Below are 14,784 nucleotides of genomic sequence, written 5' to 3' on the forward strand. Positions count from 1 at the left end.
GTTGGCCGATTTTCCCCGCAACCGAATAACGTACGAGGTGCTCATCTATGGTTGGCCCGTGACTCGTACAATCTGTGACATCATACTAGAAACGCGCGCAAAGTTCCCTTGCCAACTGTCATTATTAGACAAGTTGCGCGTACACGGCGTACCAAACCGTAACGAGGTTTCATTGAAGCACAAACACAAACAGTGCGGTACCATTTGAAGGTAAGTCCTTTATCTTATGAAAATGATGATTTCCGATAAGAAAATATTCAAAACAAAGTTATAGAGTACGGTGGTAATCGGTTACCTTTTGTTTAGTCTAGTTTTTCATTGTTCAAGATACTGAATAAGACAGTTTTCAATTCGTAAGTTTTTTAATGCAAATTTAATAGCTATTACTAGTTCATATGGTATTATCGCCATATATCGGCCGGGCGTCTGCGAGCTGCATGCAACCCTCTCGAAAACTTTTTTAAATTCGTGTTCTTTTTGCGTATGTACGAAAAAACATTGTCCAACAGCAAATAATCGCCTACACCGTGGGTTTGTGTAGAAAATATTAGACGATTATTTATTACTCCCGTCACGCTCAACTTAAATTCAGTAGCGGCCACAAGCCCCACATTTTAAAGAATAAAGTTAAGACAGGATCAAGGTAACAAGAATACAAACGCACGTTTTGTGATGTACCCACTGAGCTAGTGGAAACCTCATCAGGTATAAAATATCTGATTGGTGTTATTATCGGAAATGAGGGAAATGCACGAAAACAAATGATCCTTAAAAGTATGGTATGCCAATTATGATTAATACCAAACGACGATACATCCCATATGATATCAGGTTTTAGTTCCAAATCCAAAGTACAAGATGCCAATACAGAGACACAGAAGTGGCAGCCAACAAATGACGTATGACGTCGAGGACGAGTATAGCGATGAATGGGAGGACAGTTTTCAAGACACAGGTAAGGTTAGGCCCAAAAAAGTCTCCGGTTTCTGGTTTGGTGGTGGATAATTATCGAGACCACTATTTATGTGGCGCGCCCTCTATTAAATAAAAGAATATTGGTGCGGATGCTGCACTGTTGAAAATAACAACTCGTTTTCCGAAACACAACTCAAGAAATACAAGATGTTTTTAACCGAAATTTCGTGCAATTATTTTCCACGATGTGTAACAGAGGGGTATTGAATATCATGAGAAACAGTCCAACGATAACAATAATATGATCGTAACAATGTAGGGTTTTAAGCACGAAAAATACACCTTGATTTTCATTCGGATTGCATTTGTCGCACTTGAAACACTGTATTGTTACGGTCAATGTTGCTTCTTTGGCGGTTTCTTATGAAATTAAATCTCGTAATGTTAAACATAATGACAAATCACTAGACGGAAATTCAATTTCAAACATCTTGTATTTCTGGAGTTGTGTAACATGTTTATTTATTTATATTTATTGTATTCCTCTCTGGTAATGAAATCAAGGATTCCTGAAAAGTACCCTAGGCGCTGTAGCTCAAAAGCCTGAAGAAACATGTAGAGAGGGGATAATGAGAGGAGTGATATGTCCATTTTCAATTGGCAGATATTATTTGCAACACTCCTCCCATTGTGAGTTCCAAAATAGTTTTAAGAACGGTTATATTCATGAGGACATGCCTATAAGCCGTTTCATCACACGACTTGACTGTTTGCTTATTAGCAGATGTTATTTGCATCACTCCTCCCGTTGGCTACAAGCCCAAGGCCAGAGATGGACACCAGCAAGTGTACCTGTCCAAAATGATCCTGCAAAGGATGAAACGGGCATCGGGCGCAAGTGAGACTCGACGGGCGAGGGAGGTCTTCAGGCGATATGAAGAGCGCCGCCACTTGGCCAGACAGATGCTGAAGCAATCTCCGGAAGAACCATCATCACCGCCTCTTCCTGGCAGCGTCATTGGGAGTCGCCTCCAAGACGATGTTGAGTACTACTCCAGTGATTTCACCGAGGATGAGGATGATGCCAAGTGGGTAGGGGATGCTGGTCGGCATATTGTCACCATAGAGACCAGCTCTGGGGGTGAAGAGGTGTTGACATCTTCCGAGGATGAGGAGATCCAGTTACTGATGGGCAAGAGTGATAAGCACACCAGGAGGAGGACTTCCTCTGTGGTTGACTTCGGGAAGCAGTGTCGCGGGGATCGTAGTCACAAAGGAAAGAATGCCTCTTCTTCTGCTACGAATAACGCAGCGAAAGATAACCTTCCAGATACAGATGGCAGGAGGTTTAATCTTCCCCACGACAGGCCCCTGGACCCCTGGAGGCTGCCACCGATTGAAAACCTGACCAAGAAGGGACCCGTAAATTTGGTCCTGAATCCAGCGACAAGCCAAGATACAGCTTGGGAAGGCCCATCAACTGCCTCCATCCCCGACCAGATGCTGATGAAATCTCTCCGGGCAAAGGCAAGAAAACTCAAGAAGCATGAGCGACAAAAGAGAAAGAGGAAACAAATGAGTGAAAAGAAATAAGTATTGGTAAAAACAAATCCTAATTTTTAAACCAGCTGCTTTATAATCAGGTGGTTATTTCCACAAGCATGGCAAGTCCAAGGGGCATTTTGGATTCCCTTCTTGTTTTTTTGAAGGGGAGATTTTTTTTTTTTTTTTAACCATGTCCTGTATTAAAGCCTGCATGATTTTCAGTTGTGTGTGTGTGTGTGTGTGTGTGTGTGTGTGTGTGGGGGGGGGGGGGGGGGGGGGGGGGTTAACACATTTTCACAGAAGTTGAGACAAGTTTATGGACCCTCTGGTTTGTATTACGATCTACTTGGATGAATCAAAATGTACACTTTCATACACTTCACTTGCCATTTAAGTTGTGGTGTCATTAAGCAAAGTGTATTCATCAAGGCAAAACATACAACTTGAATGCTCCCCACCCTTAAAGGTAGCGTCCATCATTTGTAATTTGTGCATTATGTTCATTTGAAGCAACAAAAGTGATCAAAATCTAAAGAAGGGTGCTGAACAACTAACCTGATGAAGATTCAGCTCAGTGAATGCTGTCTATTCCGAGAAAACAGTATTCTAGGATCTTCATTTCAATTCAAAAGTTGCCGAGTCAAGTTTTGAATTGGGCCTGAATTAAGCTTCCGAGACACGTTCTCACTGAGCCGATTGCGGCTATGTGATGTAGTGCACTGAACTGACAAATTATAACAACCGCGGCATGTGGGTGTCATGTCAATGCTTGCGCACGTTTCGCTGAAGTAAAAATGAACTACTAACGGAAATTTCCAAGAATACATCTTTAGAGGCATCGTTGGAAATGGCCTTCTTTCATTGATTTCTTCAAAATGACAGCTTGCCAGAAAGAACAATTTCACAGGGAGTTTATATAGTCCCATTACTGTCTCTAAACCAAGTATGCTTGTCAACAATAATTACGTCAGTTACTTTTTGGATAGCTGCAAATGATGGAATGTACCTTTAACAGTGCTGAATCCTCTAATGTAATATGCCTTTTTCACACACCGGGGGTGGGGGGGGGGGGGGGGCTGTAGGGTTAATGTATTTCAATATTTCTTTGCTGTCTTGCAGTGCTTGCACAAAGAATTCCTTGCCCAGTGTTTCGGCAGCTCATCAACCTTAGGTATATGTTTGCAATTCACTGAACAGTGATGTACTCTACAAAATCAAGAACAGTGGCAAGGATTTCAAAATACCATTTGTATAAAACCAAAAATTCCAAATTTCAGAAATTGATTTCAGTGTTTTTAATGTAGTCACTTTAGCAAATAACAAACAATGCAAATTCCCGCCTCTCTATCTTGCCATTTTTCCATAGATTCAATTTAATTCATTTAAGTAATGAAACCTGAGGTCATCATCAATGATCATTGTTATTAGTTTTTAATACAGTGGAACGTCACTATATCGAACACCGCTATACCGAACATTCGGCTACACCGAACAATTGGCTCACAATGTTTGTGTACAAAACGTACCGAAAATTGTTGGAAATGTCAACAGAAGAGCCACAAATGGCTATTATTTCCACAACGAAATGTAGGAAAAACCAGCCATGTAAACTCAAAAACTGTGTAATTACATGATTCAATAGTCGCACATGTTCGAAGTCGTCTTTCAGTTACTACTATGGCATACTTGGTGAAGTTCTGCTATGGAATTGAAAATATCAATGGACACGTTTGGCGACTAAGCGCGTGGTTTGTAAATGCAACCACACAATAACAATGATCAAAAGAGGGCGCCACTAATGTGTGAAAATCGCTATACCGAGCAATCGCTATTACGAACAATTTCTGTGGATCCCACGATGTTCGTTATAGCGACGTTCCACTGTAAAGGAACGAAGGTAAATGTATTACCTTTTTATTAAAATAAAAAAGAGTTGTAGAAAATGTCTATCACATCATTTGGCATAGATCCATGCAACTTCATGACAACCAACTAATACATGTACATTGCAAACCGGAATAAAAACTGAACAATACTATAAGTGATGTACTGTTTCATCCGTCATAATGTCTTGCCAATAAATCTTTGAAAGAAGAGTTAATCACAAGTTTTGGTTGTTTAGATATCAACTGTATATGTTAATAAAACATATCTTAGGTTTGACCTCACACAGGTCCAAACAACATGAAGGCTGGTACTGACCACAAAATCAAGAACATGATTACAGTGTATGTACACGTTTGTCAAAAAGAATTGCCATAATAGGACATCTCTAGTGATATTCTACCATTCCATTAACTTTACCTTCTTCAATTTCATCTTCACTGAAATTTCCTGTTGATAAACAGAAATCAAAAATGCAAAATAAACGCAAGCACCCCCACCGAGAAACGTTTACAGGTTAAAAATGGTGCATTAATGTTTCTTTAAATGTTTGCCAAATGAAATGTGGAATCTCATCCTTAGTTTCTTGTAACCATGCATGCCCTCTTAGGCTTTTTACAAACAACGAGATTGGGCTTTGAGGCGCCCTGTTATTGTGCCCCTTTCACATTAATTTTTGCGACCTAGATTCCCGAGGCTACAAAACCACCGTCGATTGGTAATGTGACTCCGTTGACCATGGCGCTGCGATCACTCAACAGAAACAGGATCACGTTGACCACATCGGATGGGTCTGCATTTGGTAAAAAAAAGAAAGAAGTAAAGCCATATATCAAGGGTAATACTGAATAAACGTAACCTTACAAAATGCAAAAGGCCAGTGCTGCAAAAGGCCAGTTCTGTATTTCATCTGCACAATGATATGGGTCCCAGTTTATTCGGGATAATTTATTCATACGTTCATACGTTCACATGACACTTGTGCGTTCATCACGAGCAGAATGTGCGTTCACGTAACATCGCGGTTACTAGACGCTTGATGCTGAAGTTTGGCCTGGACTATTTCATCGAGATACCAAACTGGCTTACTGTTCACGGTGATATTGTTCAACATGACAGGTTTCAATAACGCTATCCAACACAACTTTTTCCATTCATTTTATCACTTAATTGCTTGTTGAAGACTTGGCCTAATAAATTATCGTTCTTCAGAGAGTTTCACTATAAATTACAATTGGTGGTGCATTTTCTCCAAATTTTTGGATAATCCAAAATGGACCTGCACCCTTAGCCTTAAGGATTCTCTGAGAGGTCTTTCGTCTAGGGAAGAGCCTTGGTTTGGAAAGACTCCACCCCAATATGAGGAGCCAGACTTGATCCTAACAAACTTAGGCCTGGGATGTCGGCCACACTTTGCAATGGCTTGCAATTTTATGCCCCCATCTGCATTGCATGTTTTCACTTTGTTAAGTTTTGGGATTTTAAATACAAAAGCACAGGGAGTTCAAAATTTCCAGGTTAGGGTTTACATGGTCTAGCCACCAGGCAATGCTGGTAATTTTGTTGGCATACCTGCAAAGCGGCCGAGAGGGATGCGAGCTCTCATTGGGTCAGCTTTCTTTGGATCAGCCCAGCCAACCAACCCCATAGCGGTGTTGACGACGGTGGGGTTCACAGCATTCACTCGGATCTGACAAGAAAAAACAGAACAGAAGGAGGCTCACGTCAGTGTTGTAGTCCAAGTGTTGAAGTCCCCCAGGGTCATTCCACATGACCTCAATTCCTGAGATCCCATGGCAACCAACTCATTTGGATTTATAACAAGTGCCAGTGCACAATAAGCTTTGGCGAAAAATGCGATGCTAAATGGTACATATGGAACACCATACTTTTGGTCAATTTTAATTTTTTCAATCTGGATACCATCCAACCAATACACAAAATACCATGTGACTATAACATTACTGCACATATCTTGCCTCCGTTTACAAAATTCCATAAACAACTTGATGAATTGTTATGAACAATTTTTAGAGTGCATTTACTGACAACGGCATGGTATTTGGTCAATTTTTGGTCATCTATTTTTGGTCAGTTTTCCGGGGACAGATATATGCAAAATCGATCGCTCGTGCATTATCCCGATAACTTTCTGAGAGTGCATTTAAAGTTATCGGGATAATGCACAGTGACACGTCATGGCATTTGCTCAATTTGCAGGGACAGACAGACAAACCAACCGATTGACCGACCACCAAGTGATGTAACTTAAACCCTCCAGAAATAGGGTACCATACCCACTTTTTGTACCCATGAGTCGCTAACGTTTATTTATAGGGTGTGGAGGCCAATTTCTTGCAAATGAATTAAGGATTTGTTCTGAAATTTGCAACCCAGGGTAATCTGGCACCAGGCTCTCAAAATCTGCCATCAGAATCTTTTCTCATTTCAGAGTTACTGGCCCCATCTTGTCATAGGCGAAAATCTAAAATTCATTTTTCAAGGGGCTCCTGTCAGTAAACAGATCTGTCACAGAGGATTCATGATACATGTACTGGATTCCTTTTGGATTTAGGTACTGTGAGTTACCGATAATAACATATTGCCAAACCAACAGAATATAAATTTGTGTGCTTCTTTTTTGTAGTTTAGTCACTTAATTATCGGGGATCTTCTACGAACACGCTAAATGCTTTGGCTTTAAGAACAGCACAGAGTTGAAGGAAGACCCCATCTAAATGTAATGTAAGTTACCATGCAATTGCCCAGTAATATATTGAATTGAGCATCAATATCCGATGGCCCCTAGTTTTTCCTTATCAGTTGATACAATGAATGCAATTTTTTGGCAGTGCTGCTTTGGTTAAACCACACGTTGAGAAGGGCATGTGTGCTTTTGAAAATATAAATATAGCATGTCTGTTTTTTACAGTGATTAGGCCTAAAAAAACAGACATAGTTCTGCTTCTGGTTACCCTACCTACCCTACTTTTAAAGCTTTAATCCTAAATTTTTATCGACAAGTTAAAAATAAAATTATAAATAAAAAAAATAAAAAAATCCTCTTGTCTTTTTTTGTCTTCGCAAAACACCTCTCAACAACCTATTACGTCAAATACGCTTGTATTCATTTGTTTGCCTACTTACATTCACTACTTTTGAGAAAAAAACTCAATTGTTTTTATAAGTTCCCTTCGCGATTACAAGTTCCCTTCACGATTCGCTATGCTGTACTGGTTCCCGCCCTGCAGCGCACTAAAATGGGCCAAAGAAGGCATGATGGAAATGCGACAACCAGTCTATGCATATGTCCGGCCAACATATATCGTAGCACTACAGTGCATGCACTGCAGTTGCAGGTCGGATTTGACATGGTACAAATGCCAACTAAACATCAATGGAGAAAGAAGATTTCTGCAAGTTAATTCACAGAACTTGATCTCTCTTGTCTGTGTATGCATTTTCCGTGTTCATGAATTTATTTTGAGGTTTCAACCCTTGTACTTGAGTGCAGTGTATTTCCCCGAAATTTCCTGCCGCAACGCAAGCTCGTTGCCCGCCACACTGTGCATCACGCACGCCCTTACCACGCAATATACCGACGTGTTGGCCCGTTTCCCGTCGTGACTAGCGCTGTGCATATGGTGTGCAAGACTTGCATTCTCCATTATTCTTAGGAAGTTTCTTAAGAGTTATCGCCCGTAAATATTTTCGACATTAATTAAGGCAATTTTGTATCATTTTTTGTGGCCATTTAAAAACAAACTTTTGTAGCGCAAATGGCAATACTTCATGCTGAAATTCACATATAATTGAATACCCCATTCAATTAGCACAAAAAAAAATAGGCCCAAAAAAAATTTCCGACCTACCTACCCTATTTTTTGAAAGGCATGTAATCGGAAGCAGCACTATTTTTTTTTGTTCGGCCTTATCAATTCTTTTGACTTTTGACCTACCTGATGAGGTCCCAGTTCCATGGCCATGCTCCTAGTCACTGAATCTACAGCTGCTTTGGTCGCACCTGAAGAAAATCAGCACATAGCCAAAATGTGTCAGACATGCATCAAAAAGACTGCTGAGAGAATGCAGGGGTGGCGAGGGCGATCCAACCAACCTCCAACCCCAGTCTAAGTAATAGAACCCTGCGAAGCTGATTCGGCAATTAATTATGCAAAAAAAGACTGCGTCTTGACCCCGACATTCTGACCATTCAGCAGGCGCTTTCTTTATCGGGTCTTGCCATGGATATCTATGAATAAAACCTAGACACAACATCTGCTATTTTTTTTTTCACGCTGTGAATTGAGCAAAATAGTCTGCAGTCTCGCGCTCTGTAACGATATGTTTCGCAATACGGCAAGCAATAATAGAGCCATCCAATCACGGTCGTGTCTAGGTTCTGTAGATCGATGCGCCCCCGGCCGTTGTATTAAAAAACACTGCATCTGAATCGACCAATCACAATCTTTGTCCAGATTTGGGAATGGAACGACATCACGATTTAGTAAAGTTGACTTTGATTGGATGGCGCGCGGGGTCGCATAAATTTGCATTTTTAGAAATATCAGACGTTAGACCGGAGATACGGCTCCGTGAACAATGGCTGATACTCAGACTCAACCCCCCCCCCCCACTTAAAAGAGAAATCAATGCAAGTCCAAATGGAAATCTACTCACAGTACACCGTGTGGTTGGCCAGAGCAACGAGAGATGCTTGACTAGACAGGTTCACGATGGCGCCCCCACATTTCCTGGCTACCATGGTACGAGCCGCAATCTGGAGGAATCATACAAGAAAGGAAAACTAGTCTGCCTTTCATTGTCTTCAAAACCTGGACAGTTGTGTCTTTGTCAAACTTGGCATCTCATATTTAACAACGGGTGACTTTTGAGACGTTGGTGGCAGCAAACACATTGGTCTTTTTCCTTTGTTAGCATCATACTGAGCATGAGCGCTTTAGATTTAACATGACGTAAACAATTGAAAAGGACCGGTATGTTTGCTGCCTTAAACGTCTCAAAAGTCTCCCACTGTTGACTGCTATGACGCAGGATATACTGTTTTTAACACCCAAGGGGTAAATAGCACCAAAGGTGAAGCCGATGGTGCCATGTGCCCCGAAGGGGGTTAAAAATGGCATATGCCACATCGAAGCAGCCAACAATTGTTTTTCTTACATCGTGCCAATAAAATATCAAAATGATCAATGGTTGTAGCTTACAATGCAAGAAATAAATTAAATCAATGCGGTGTAACCCTTGATAACTGCAGGCTTCCCTGCCGGACATAAGACTGAGAGGTGGCGTATTGCATGCAGTTCACAGTCGCGGTGGCGTATTGCATGCAGTTCACAGTCGCACTCGTGCATTGCAGGTTCTGCAATCGTGCGTGCAAGTTCTACACGTGCGCAACGCTCATTGTATGTGGGGTTAACCATTGTATATGCATATGTACAGACTGGATACGTGACTGCTCTGAACCAATGAAATAACAATATCCAAGCAAACAATATGACAAATTTATTTCAGAACTGAACTCATCAGGGCCTTTTAACACTGAACATATTACCAAAAAAATTAGATTTTCCACTTTCGGTTTTCAATAGCACGTGCTAATTGCAAAGGTAGGCTCTCTGCAGCTCATGTGCTCGAGGGGAAAATGAATAATTTGGTCCTTATCACATGCAAAAGTCTCCCGGAAGTTACCTGTCGGCATGACATTACAGCACCATTGTCTATTACAAAACATTTTCCACAAAATATCTAGGCTTTTGTTCACACTAGATGTTTTCAGATCTCAACTTTGAACATTCTTTTCCACTTACAACTGGTTAAACCTCTCAACGATACAAACTTTACGACTCCACCCAGCTTGCAGGTGCCGCGCAAAGTGCGGCATCCTGCTAGAAATAATAAATGTTCATAAAAGAAAGTACCTACCTGAGATACTTCAATGACTGCTCGTACATTAACATCCATCATGCTAAGAAAAAATATAAGCAAATGAATGATTACTTATCGATTACTTACAAGCACCATAATGTTTGCTGGTCCCAGAGGGGAAAGCCTACAGTCCTCTTTGGAGCTGACTGACTGACCGACCCCCACCCCCCTCGACTCCCCAACTGACTGACTCCCCGACCACTGACTGACTGACTGACTTGCTGATTAATTATTAATGCAAGACAACCCCATCTTGACCTCTAGATTTTGACCAATCAGTAGGCGCTTTCTATGTCAGGTCTTCGGTCATTCACCCGATGTTGCATCTAGACTTTATAAAAACTCGCCAGACACAGAACAAAGGCTGTGGTCACCGGCTCTGATTTATGTTAACATAAGACTTTATCATTCTTATGCTCAGATACGCGGGGTATTATGTACATGTATGTATTTAATACTTTCCCAGGACAGAGCTAGCACTCGGGCACTCCTTGTGACCCATGGGTTCTATGCACAACAGATCCCACGAACTGAAACACTCTGCAATTTGACAATGGAAAATTTGAATATTTTTGTTCATGTTTATCCAGCACCAATGGACACAAAAGGTTGAACCGCTCAGTGGATGTGTGCCATAATTTAATAGTTCTTAAATTGGTCCATTTTATGAAATTTCAACAAATGCAAACAGTGTACCTTACAATTATACAAGCATGGCAGTAACTTGAGGTTGTACCTGAGGTACCCGTAAAAAACAAAAACATTGCAAAACCTCGAGGTAAACCTCAAGCTATATGTACTGCATGTTTAATTTCACATTCGCCCCTTACCATGCCAGAGGTGGGTTTACAAATACAATGAATCTGTATGATGTCGATTTCTTAATACATTTGGATCAAATGCGGTCTGTGAAGTGTCACACGCAAGACGGCCCCAAAATGGTCCATCATCACGCCTCTTTCTATTACACCGCTGAGGAGGTACTGGTGTACAGAGACTTTCCTCACCTTGTAAACTGATCATGAGAAACTTCCAGGAATGGTTGCAAGGCAGCGATAGCAGCGTTGTTGACCAGAAGGTCGATGGCTCCGATGTTCTCTATGGCTACCTTGGACGCTTGGCGATCTCCCAAATCCACACACAGTGTATGAATGGATGGCACCTGAATTACAGAATTTCAAATGTCGAATTACAGAATTTCAAATGTAAAGCCAAATACTTCACCCAAAAAACTATGTCTCATCCCCACTGGCTTTCTTTTTCTCACCTGCCTCCATTAAAAAAAAAAAATCATTAATTTACAATATATTTTGTCTTTTTAATTGGTTCCAGCTAGGCCTGGGCGAGTAATGGATTTTTTTTAAACTTAAGTACTCACAAAGAAATTACTCACGAGAGTTTGAGCTTCTCATACAAGCAGACAAATGATATACGTTAGTATGACGTGAAATAACTTACAAGCAATTAGAGTGCAAATCACACCACATTCTTCAGCACTGAGATAATATGAATACTGTTTTGGGTCAAAAACTTTTTGGACGAATGGAATCCTAACAAGAGTGAGAGGTGGATGGAGTGATTCCTTGTTTGAAGGGGAATGTATTAAGCAATGAACCCTGAACCCTAAAATTGCTACTTGCTAGCACCTGCTTCTACTCGCACCAGGACAAGTACTCGATTAGAGCAGCTTAAACTACTCACAAGTATTTCTGATACAAAAGGATAAAACAATTCTGAAAAATAAAGCTCTAGGCCACTTGAACATTTTTAAAAAATTGCAAACTGAGTACCATATGAAAATGACCTCAACTTTCAGTCCAGGGATGGGTAAAGACAAAGGCAAATCAGTTTTTAGAAGCAAGACATTCACTACTGTAACTCCTTACTATACATGCGTGCATGTACCTCTTTCTTCAAGCTGTCAAGGTCTTCTTGAGTTCTACTGAGTGCAAAGACTTCGGCCCCACACTGGGCAAGCATCTTGGCTGTATCTCTCCCAATACCTGTCAAATACAGAGGTCGACATTTAAAACAATGTAGATGAAACATTTTTTATATATATTGGCCTAGATGTCACCTAATGAAAGAACCCCTATTTTAGGGAACGTTTCTAAAGTCGGAATGCTTGGAACATTCCCCTAGGGAATGTTGCCTGTTCCAATGGGGAACATGCGTTGTTTCATTTGGGAACAGCCTGCAGGGAATGTCAGGTGTTCCTGTGTGGCAACGTTGGCCTGTGCGTGTGAACAAAAACTCAGGAACGGCATGTTCCAGTTGGGAGCATGATGGGAACACAGCTCCGTCCCGATGGGAAAACACATGTTTTTAAGAAAGTTCCATACAGAGCGGAAACTTTCCCACTTTTGAGATGTTCCTTTTATAATTCAAGATACGTGGACACAAACGACCACACAAGGATATCAATGGATCTTTCTCATGGCAGCTATCTAGGAGGCACATGAACTTCGTATATGGAAATCTTTCCAAGCTCATCATATATGTTCGAGTTTACTTGGGACCATTGACATTAACTATGGGTGGGGCCTATCTATAGTTGGGCCATGCCAATCTTTGAATTTTGCATAAAAATGTTGCTGGACTATAAAACCCAGCTGGACAACTCATCAACAAGGCAGTGCCACGTGGCCAGCCAGCCCTGCGGCGCGGCATGCATGCACGACGAATACATGGTGCCAGCGCTGCGGAACATTAACACCCTGTATCAAGCGTCCAGTTCAACTCTAGTCCTAACCATAGCTTGGCCTACCCAACTGCTGCACTATAGTTGGGACAGTCCCAACAATAGTTGGGACAGTCCCAACAATAGTTGGGACAGATAGTTGGGGCGTAACAACATCACACTCACAGGCCTATTGGAAATCCTGATGAGCATAGATAAATGACAATTGACATAGTAAGAATCATTTGTTTGAACGATAATCACACCTTTTCCTGCTCCTGTAACCAACGCTCTTTTGCCATCAAACTTGACATCCATGCTTGACTATTGGCTGAAAACGAACTTTCCTCAGCTCAGGTCGAGCCCCTTCTCTCGACTAGTAGTAGTAGTACTATTTACCAGTAGTAGTAGTAATGTTGTGCCCATTCTTGAAAATCACGCATTCTCGAGAATGGGCGCGCATTCTTAAGAATGAGCGCCCATTCTTAAGAACGAGCACGCGTTCTTAAGAATGAGCGCTCATTCTTAAGATTGGGTGGGAATATCACGTGCACAATTTATGAATTTTGCCCAATCTTAACAAACATTGCACGACATAATTATGTTAAATGAATTGTATAGCGGTTAAAAGGGAAACAATTCATATAAAGAGGAAAGAAAATGTTCTATGCTTCTGTACTCGTATAACTACGATAATTTGAATCATATTAAACCTGTTATTATTGCTTTTTCCTGCCTACTTATGGGAAGTTTTGTAATAACGGAGGACTGGGAACTAGTCTGGGAAGTGCTTTGTTTAGGCTAGACAAGTACAAGTCCCTGTATGTATCATATGCGTGCCACGAAAAAAAACGATGTCCAGAAGCTGCCAAAATTGCTCTTTTGACTAGATAGAATCCAGCTCTGCGACGTTATGGTGGGGTGTGAACAATAAATTGGTGGCAATTTAAATGGGAAATAGCATTAGCACTATGGTATGTCGCAGTATTCATTCTCATTCTTCACATTCTTCATTCTTACGTCCCCCCCCCTCTTTTATTATCCCAAAAATCTGAATTCTTTCTTATTTATTCTTATTTTTTTCCCCTGCCCCTCCCCCAATACGCGTATACTTTTCATATCCACTCTACATGTACTTTTCAGCGCCTTGCGTTGCAACAGTATAATTATTAAGAATCAGTGAACGAGGATTCAGCTAGACTTGCCAAGCGCAGCCGGTGCTCGGCATCGACAAGACCGTTATCTTGTCGCGCATTCTCAAGAATGTGCGCTCAATCTGGAAGAGTTATTTTTTGCCAAGATTGAGCAAGGATCCAGTTGCACATTCTCAAGAATGTGCATACCCATTCTCGAGAATGCGTGATTTTCAAGAATGGGCACAACAGTAATAGTAATGATACTAGGCCTAAGGCCCTAGATCCGTACGTACGTCCGTACACAAACGTTCACTGCACTATACGCGGCGCGGTGCGGACCAGGGTGACCGTAAGGTCAGAGAGCCAAATTCTGCTAAATGCACATCAAAAATCTGTCAGATTTATCAAAAATCTGCCAAATTCCCATTACTCGAAATACGCTATAAACACTTAAAATCACATGCAGATTTATAGTCGCATAAAGATGTTATGAAATTATTAACATAGGTAAATTTCGGGCAAAACGTACGTTGATCCGGCCACGACAAATTCCGTTTCCCAGTGATATAGATCGATCTATTTAGAAGTAGAACCTCTCCCATTACGCAAGGGTTTGTTTGAAAGGATTGAAGCTTTTTTTAAACAAATGTACGATTTTTGGTTCAAATTAGCTGTTTT

General features: G+C 41.1%; 2 protein-coding genes across 3 annotated transcripts; one reads left to right on the top strand and one right to left on the bottom strand.

The window, feature by feature from the left end:
* Positions 1-826: 826 nt before the first annotated feature.
* On the top strand, positions 827-2,541 carry LOC119735476. Of its 2 annotated transcripts, none has more exons than XM_038209177.1 (2): positions 827-955; positions 1,697-2,541. In XM_038209177.1, exons 1-2 carry the CDS (start codon positions 859-861, stop codon positions 2,506-2,508), a joined length of 909 nt encoding a protein of 302 aa, XP_038065105.1. In that variant the 5' UTR covers positions 827-858; the 3' UTR covers positions 2,509-2,541. The 2 variants fall into 2 exon arrangements, with proteins under 2 accessions (XP_038065105.1, XP_038065107.1); XM_038209179.1 differs by having other exon boundaries at positions 831-955; positions 1,700-2,541.
* Positions 2,542-3,731: 1,190 nt separating this feature from the next.
* Positions 3,732-14,446, bottom strand: LOC119736017 (L-xylulose reductase-like). Its single transcript, XM_038210000.1, has 9 exons — positions 14,360-14,446; positions 13,237-13,385; positions 12,196-12,293; positions 11,298-11,452; positions 10,288-10,330; positions 9,025-9,124; positions 8,304-8,368; positions 5,917-6,034; positions 3,732-5,137 (listed from the first exon to the last, which is right to left on the bottom strand). Exons 2-9 carry the CDS (start codon positions 13,286-13,288, stop codon positions 5,028-5,030), a joined length of 741 nt encoding a protein of 246 aa, XP_038065928.1. The 5' UTR covers positions 13,289-13,385; positions 14,360-14,446; the 3' UTR covers positions 3,732-5,027.
* Between the last annotated feature and the right edge of the window lie 338 nt (positions 14,447-14,784).

The sequence above is a fragment of the Patiria miniata genome, unplaced genomic scaffold, assembly GCF_015706575.1.
Source record: "Patiria miniata isolate m_02_andy unplaced genomic scaffold, ASM1570657v1 HiC_scaffold_29, whole genome shotgun sequence".
Taxonomy (NCBI): Eukaryota; Metazoa; Echinodermata; class Asteroidea; order Valvatida; family Asterinidae; genus Patiria; species Patiria miniata.

Coding starts and splice junctions, on each gene's coding strand:
- LOC119735476 (XM_038209177.1), top strand. CDS start 859: ATGCCAATACAGAGACACAGAAGTGGCAGCCAACAAATGACGTATGAC. Junction 956..1,696: donor GGACAGTTTTCAAGACACAG/GTAAGGTTAGGC, acceptor TTTGCTTATTAG/CAGATGTTATTTGCATCACT.
- LOC119736017 (XM_038210000.1), bottom strand. CDS start 13,288: ATGGATGTCAAGTTTGATGGCAAAAGAGCGTTGGTTACAGGAGCAGGA. Junction 8,369..9,024: donor GGCCAACCACACGGTGTACT/GTGAGTAGATTT, acceptor GATTTTCTTCAG/GTGCGACCAAAGCAGCTGTA. Junction 5,138..5,916: donor CCCTCTCGGCCGCTTTGCAG/GTATGCCAACAA, acceptor TACCAAATGCAG/ACCCATCCGATGTGGTCAAC.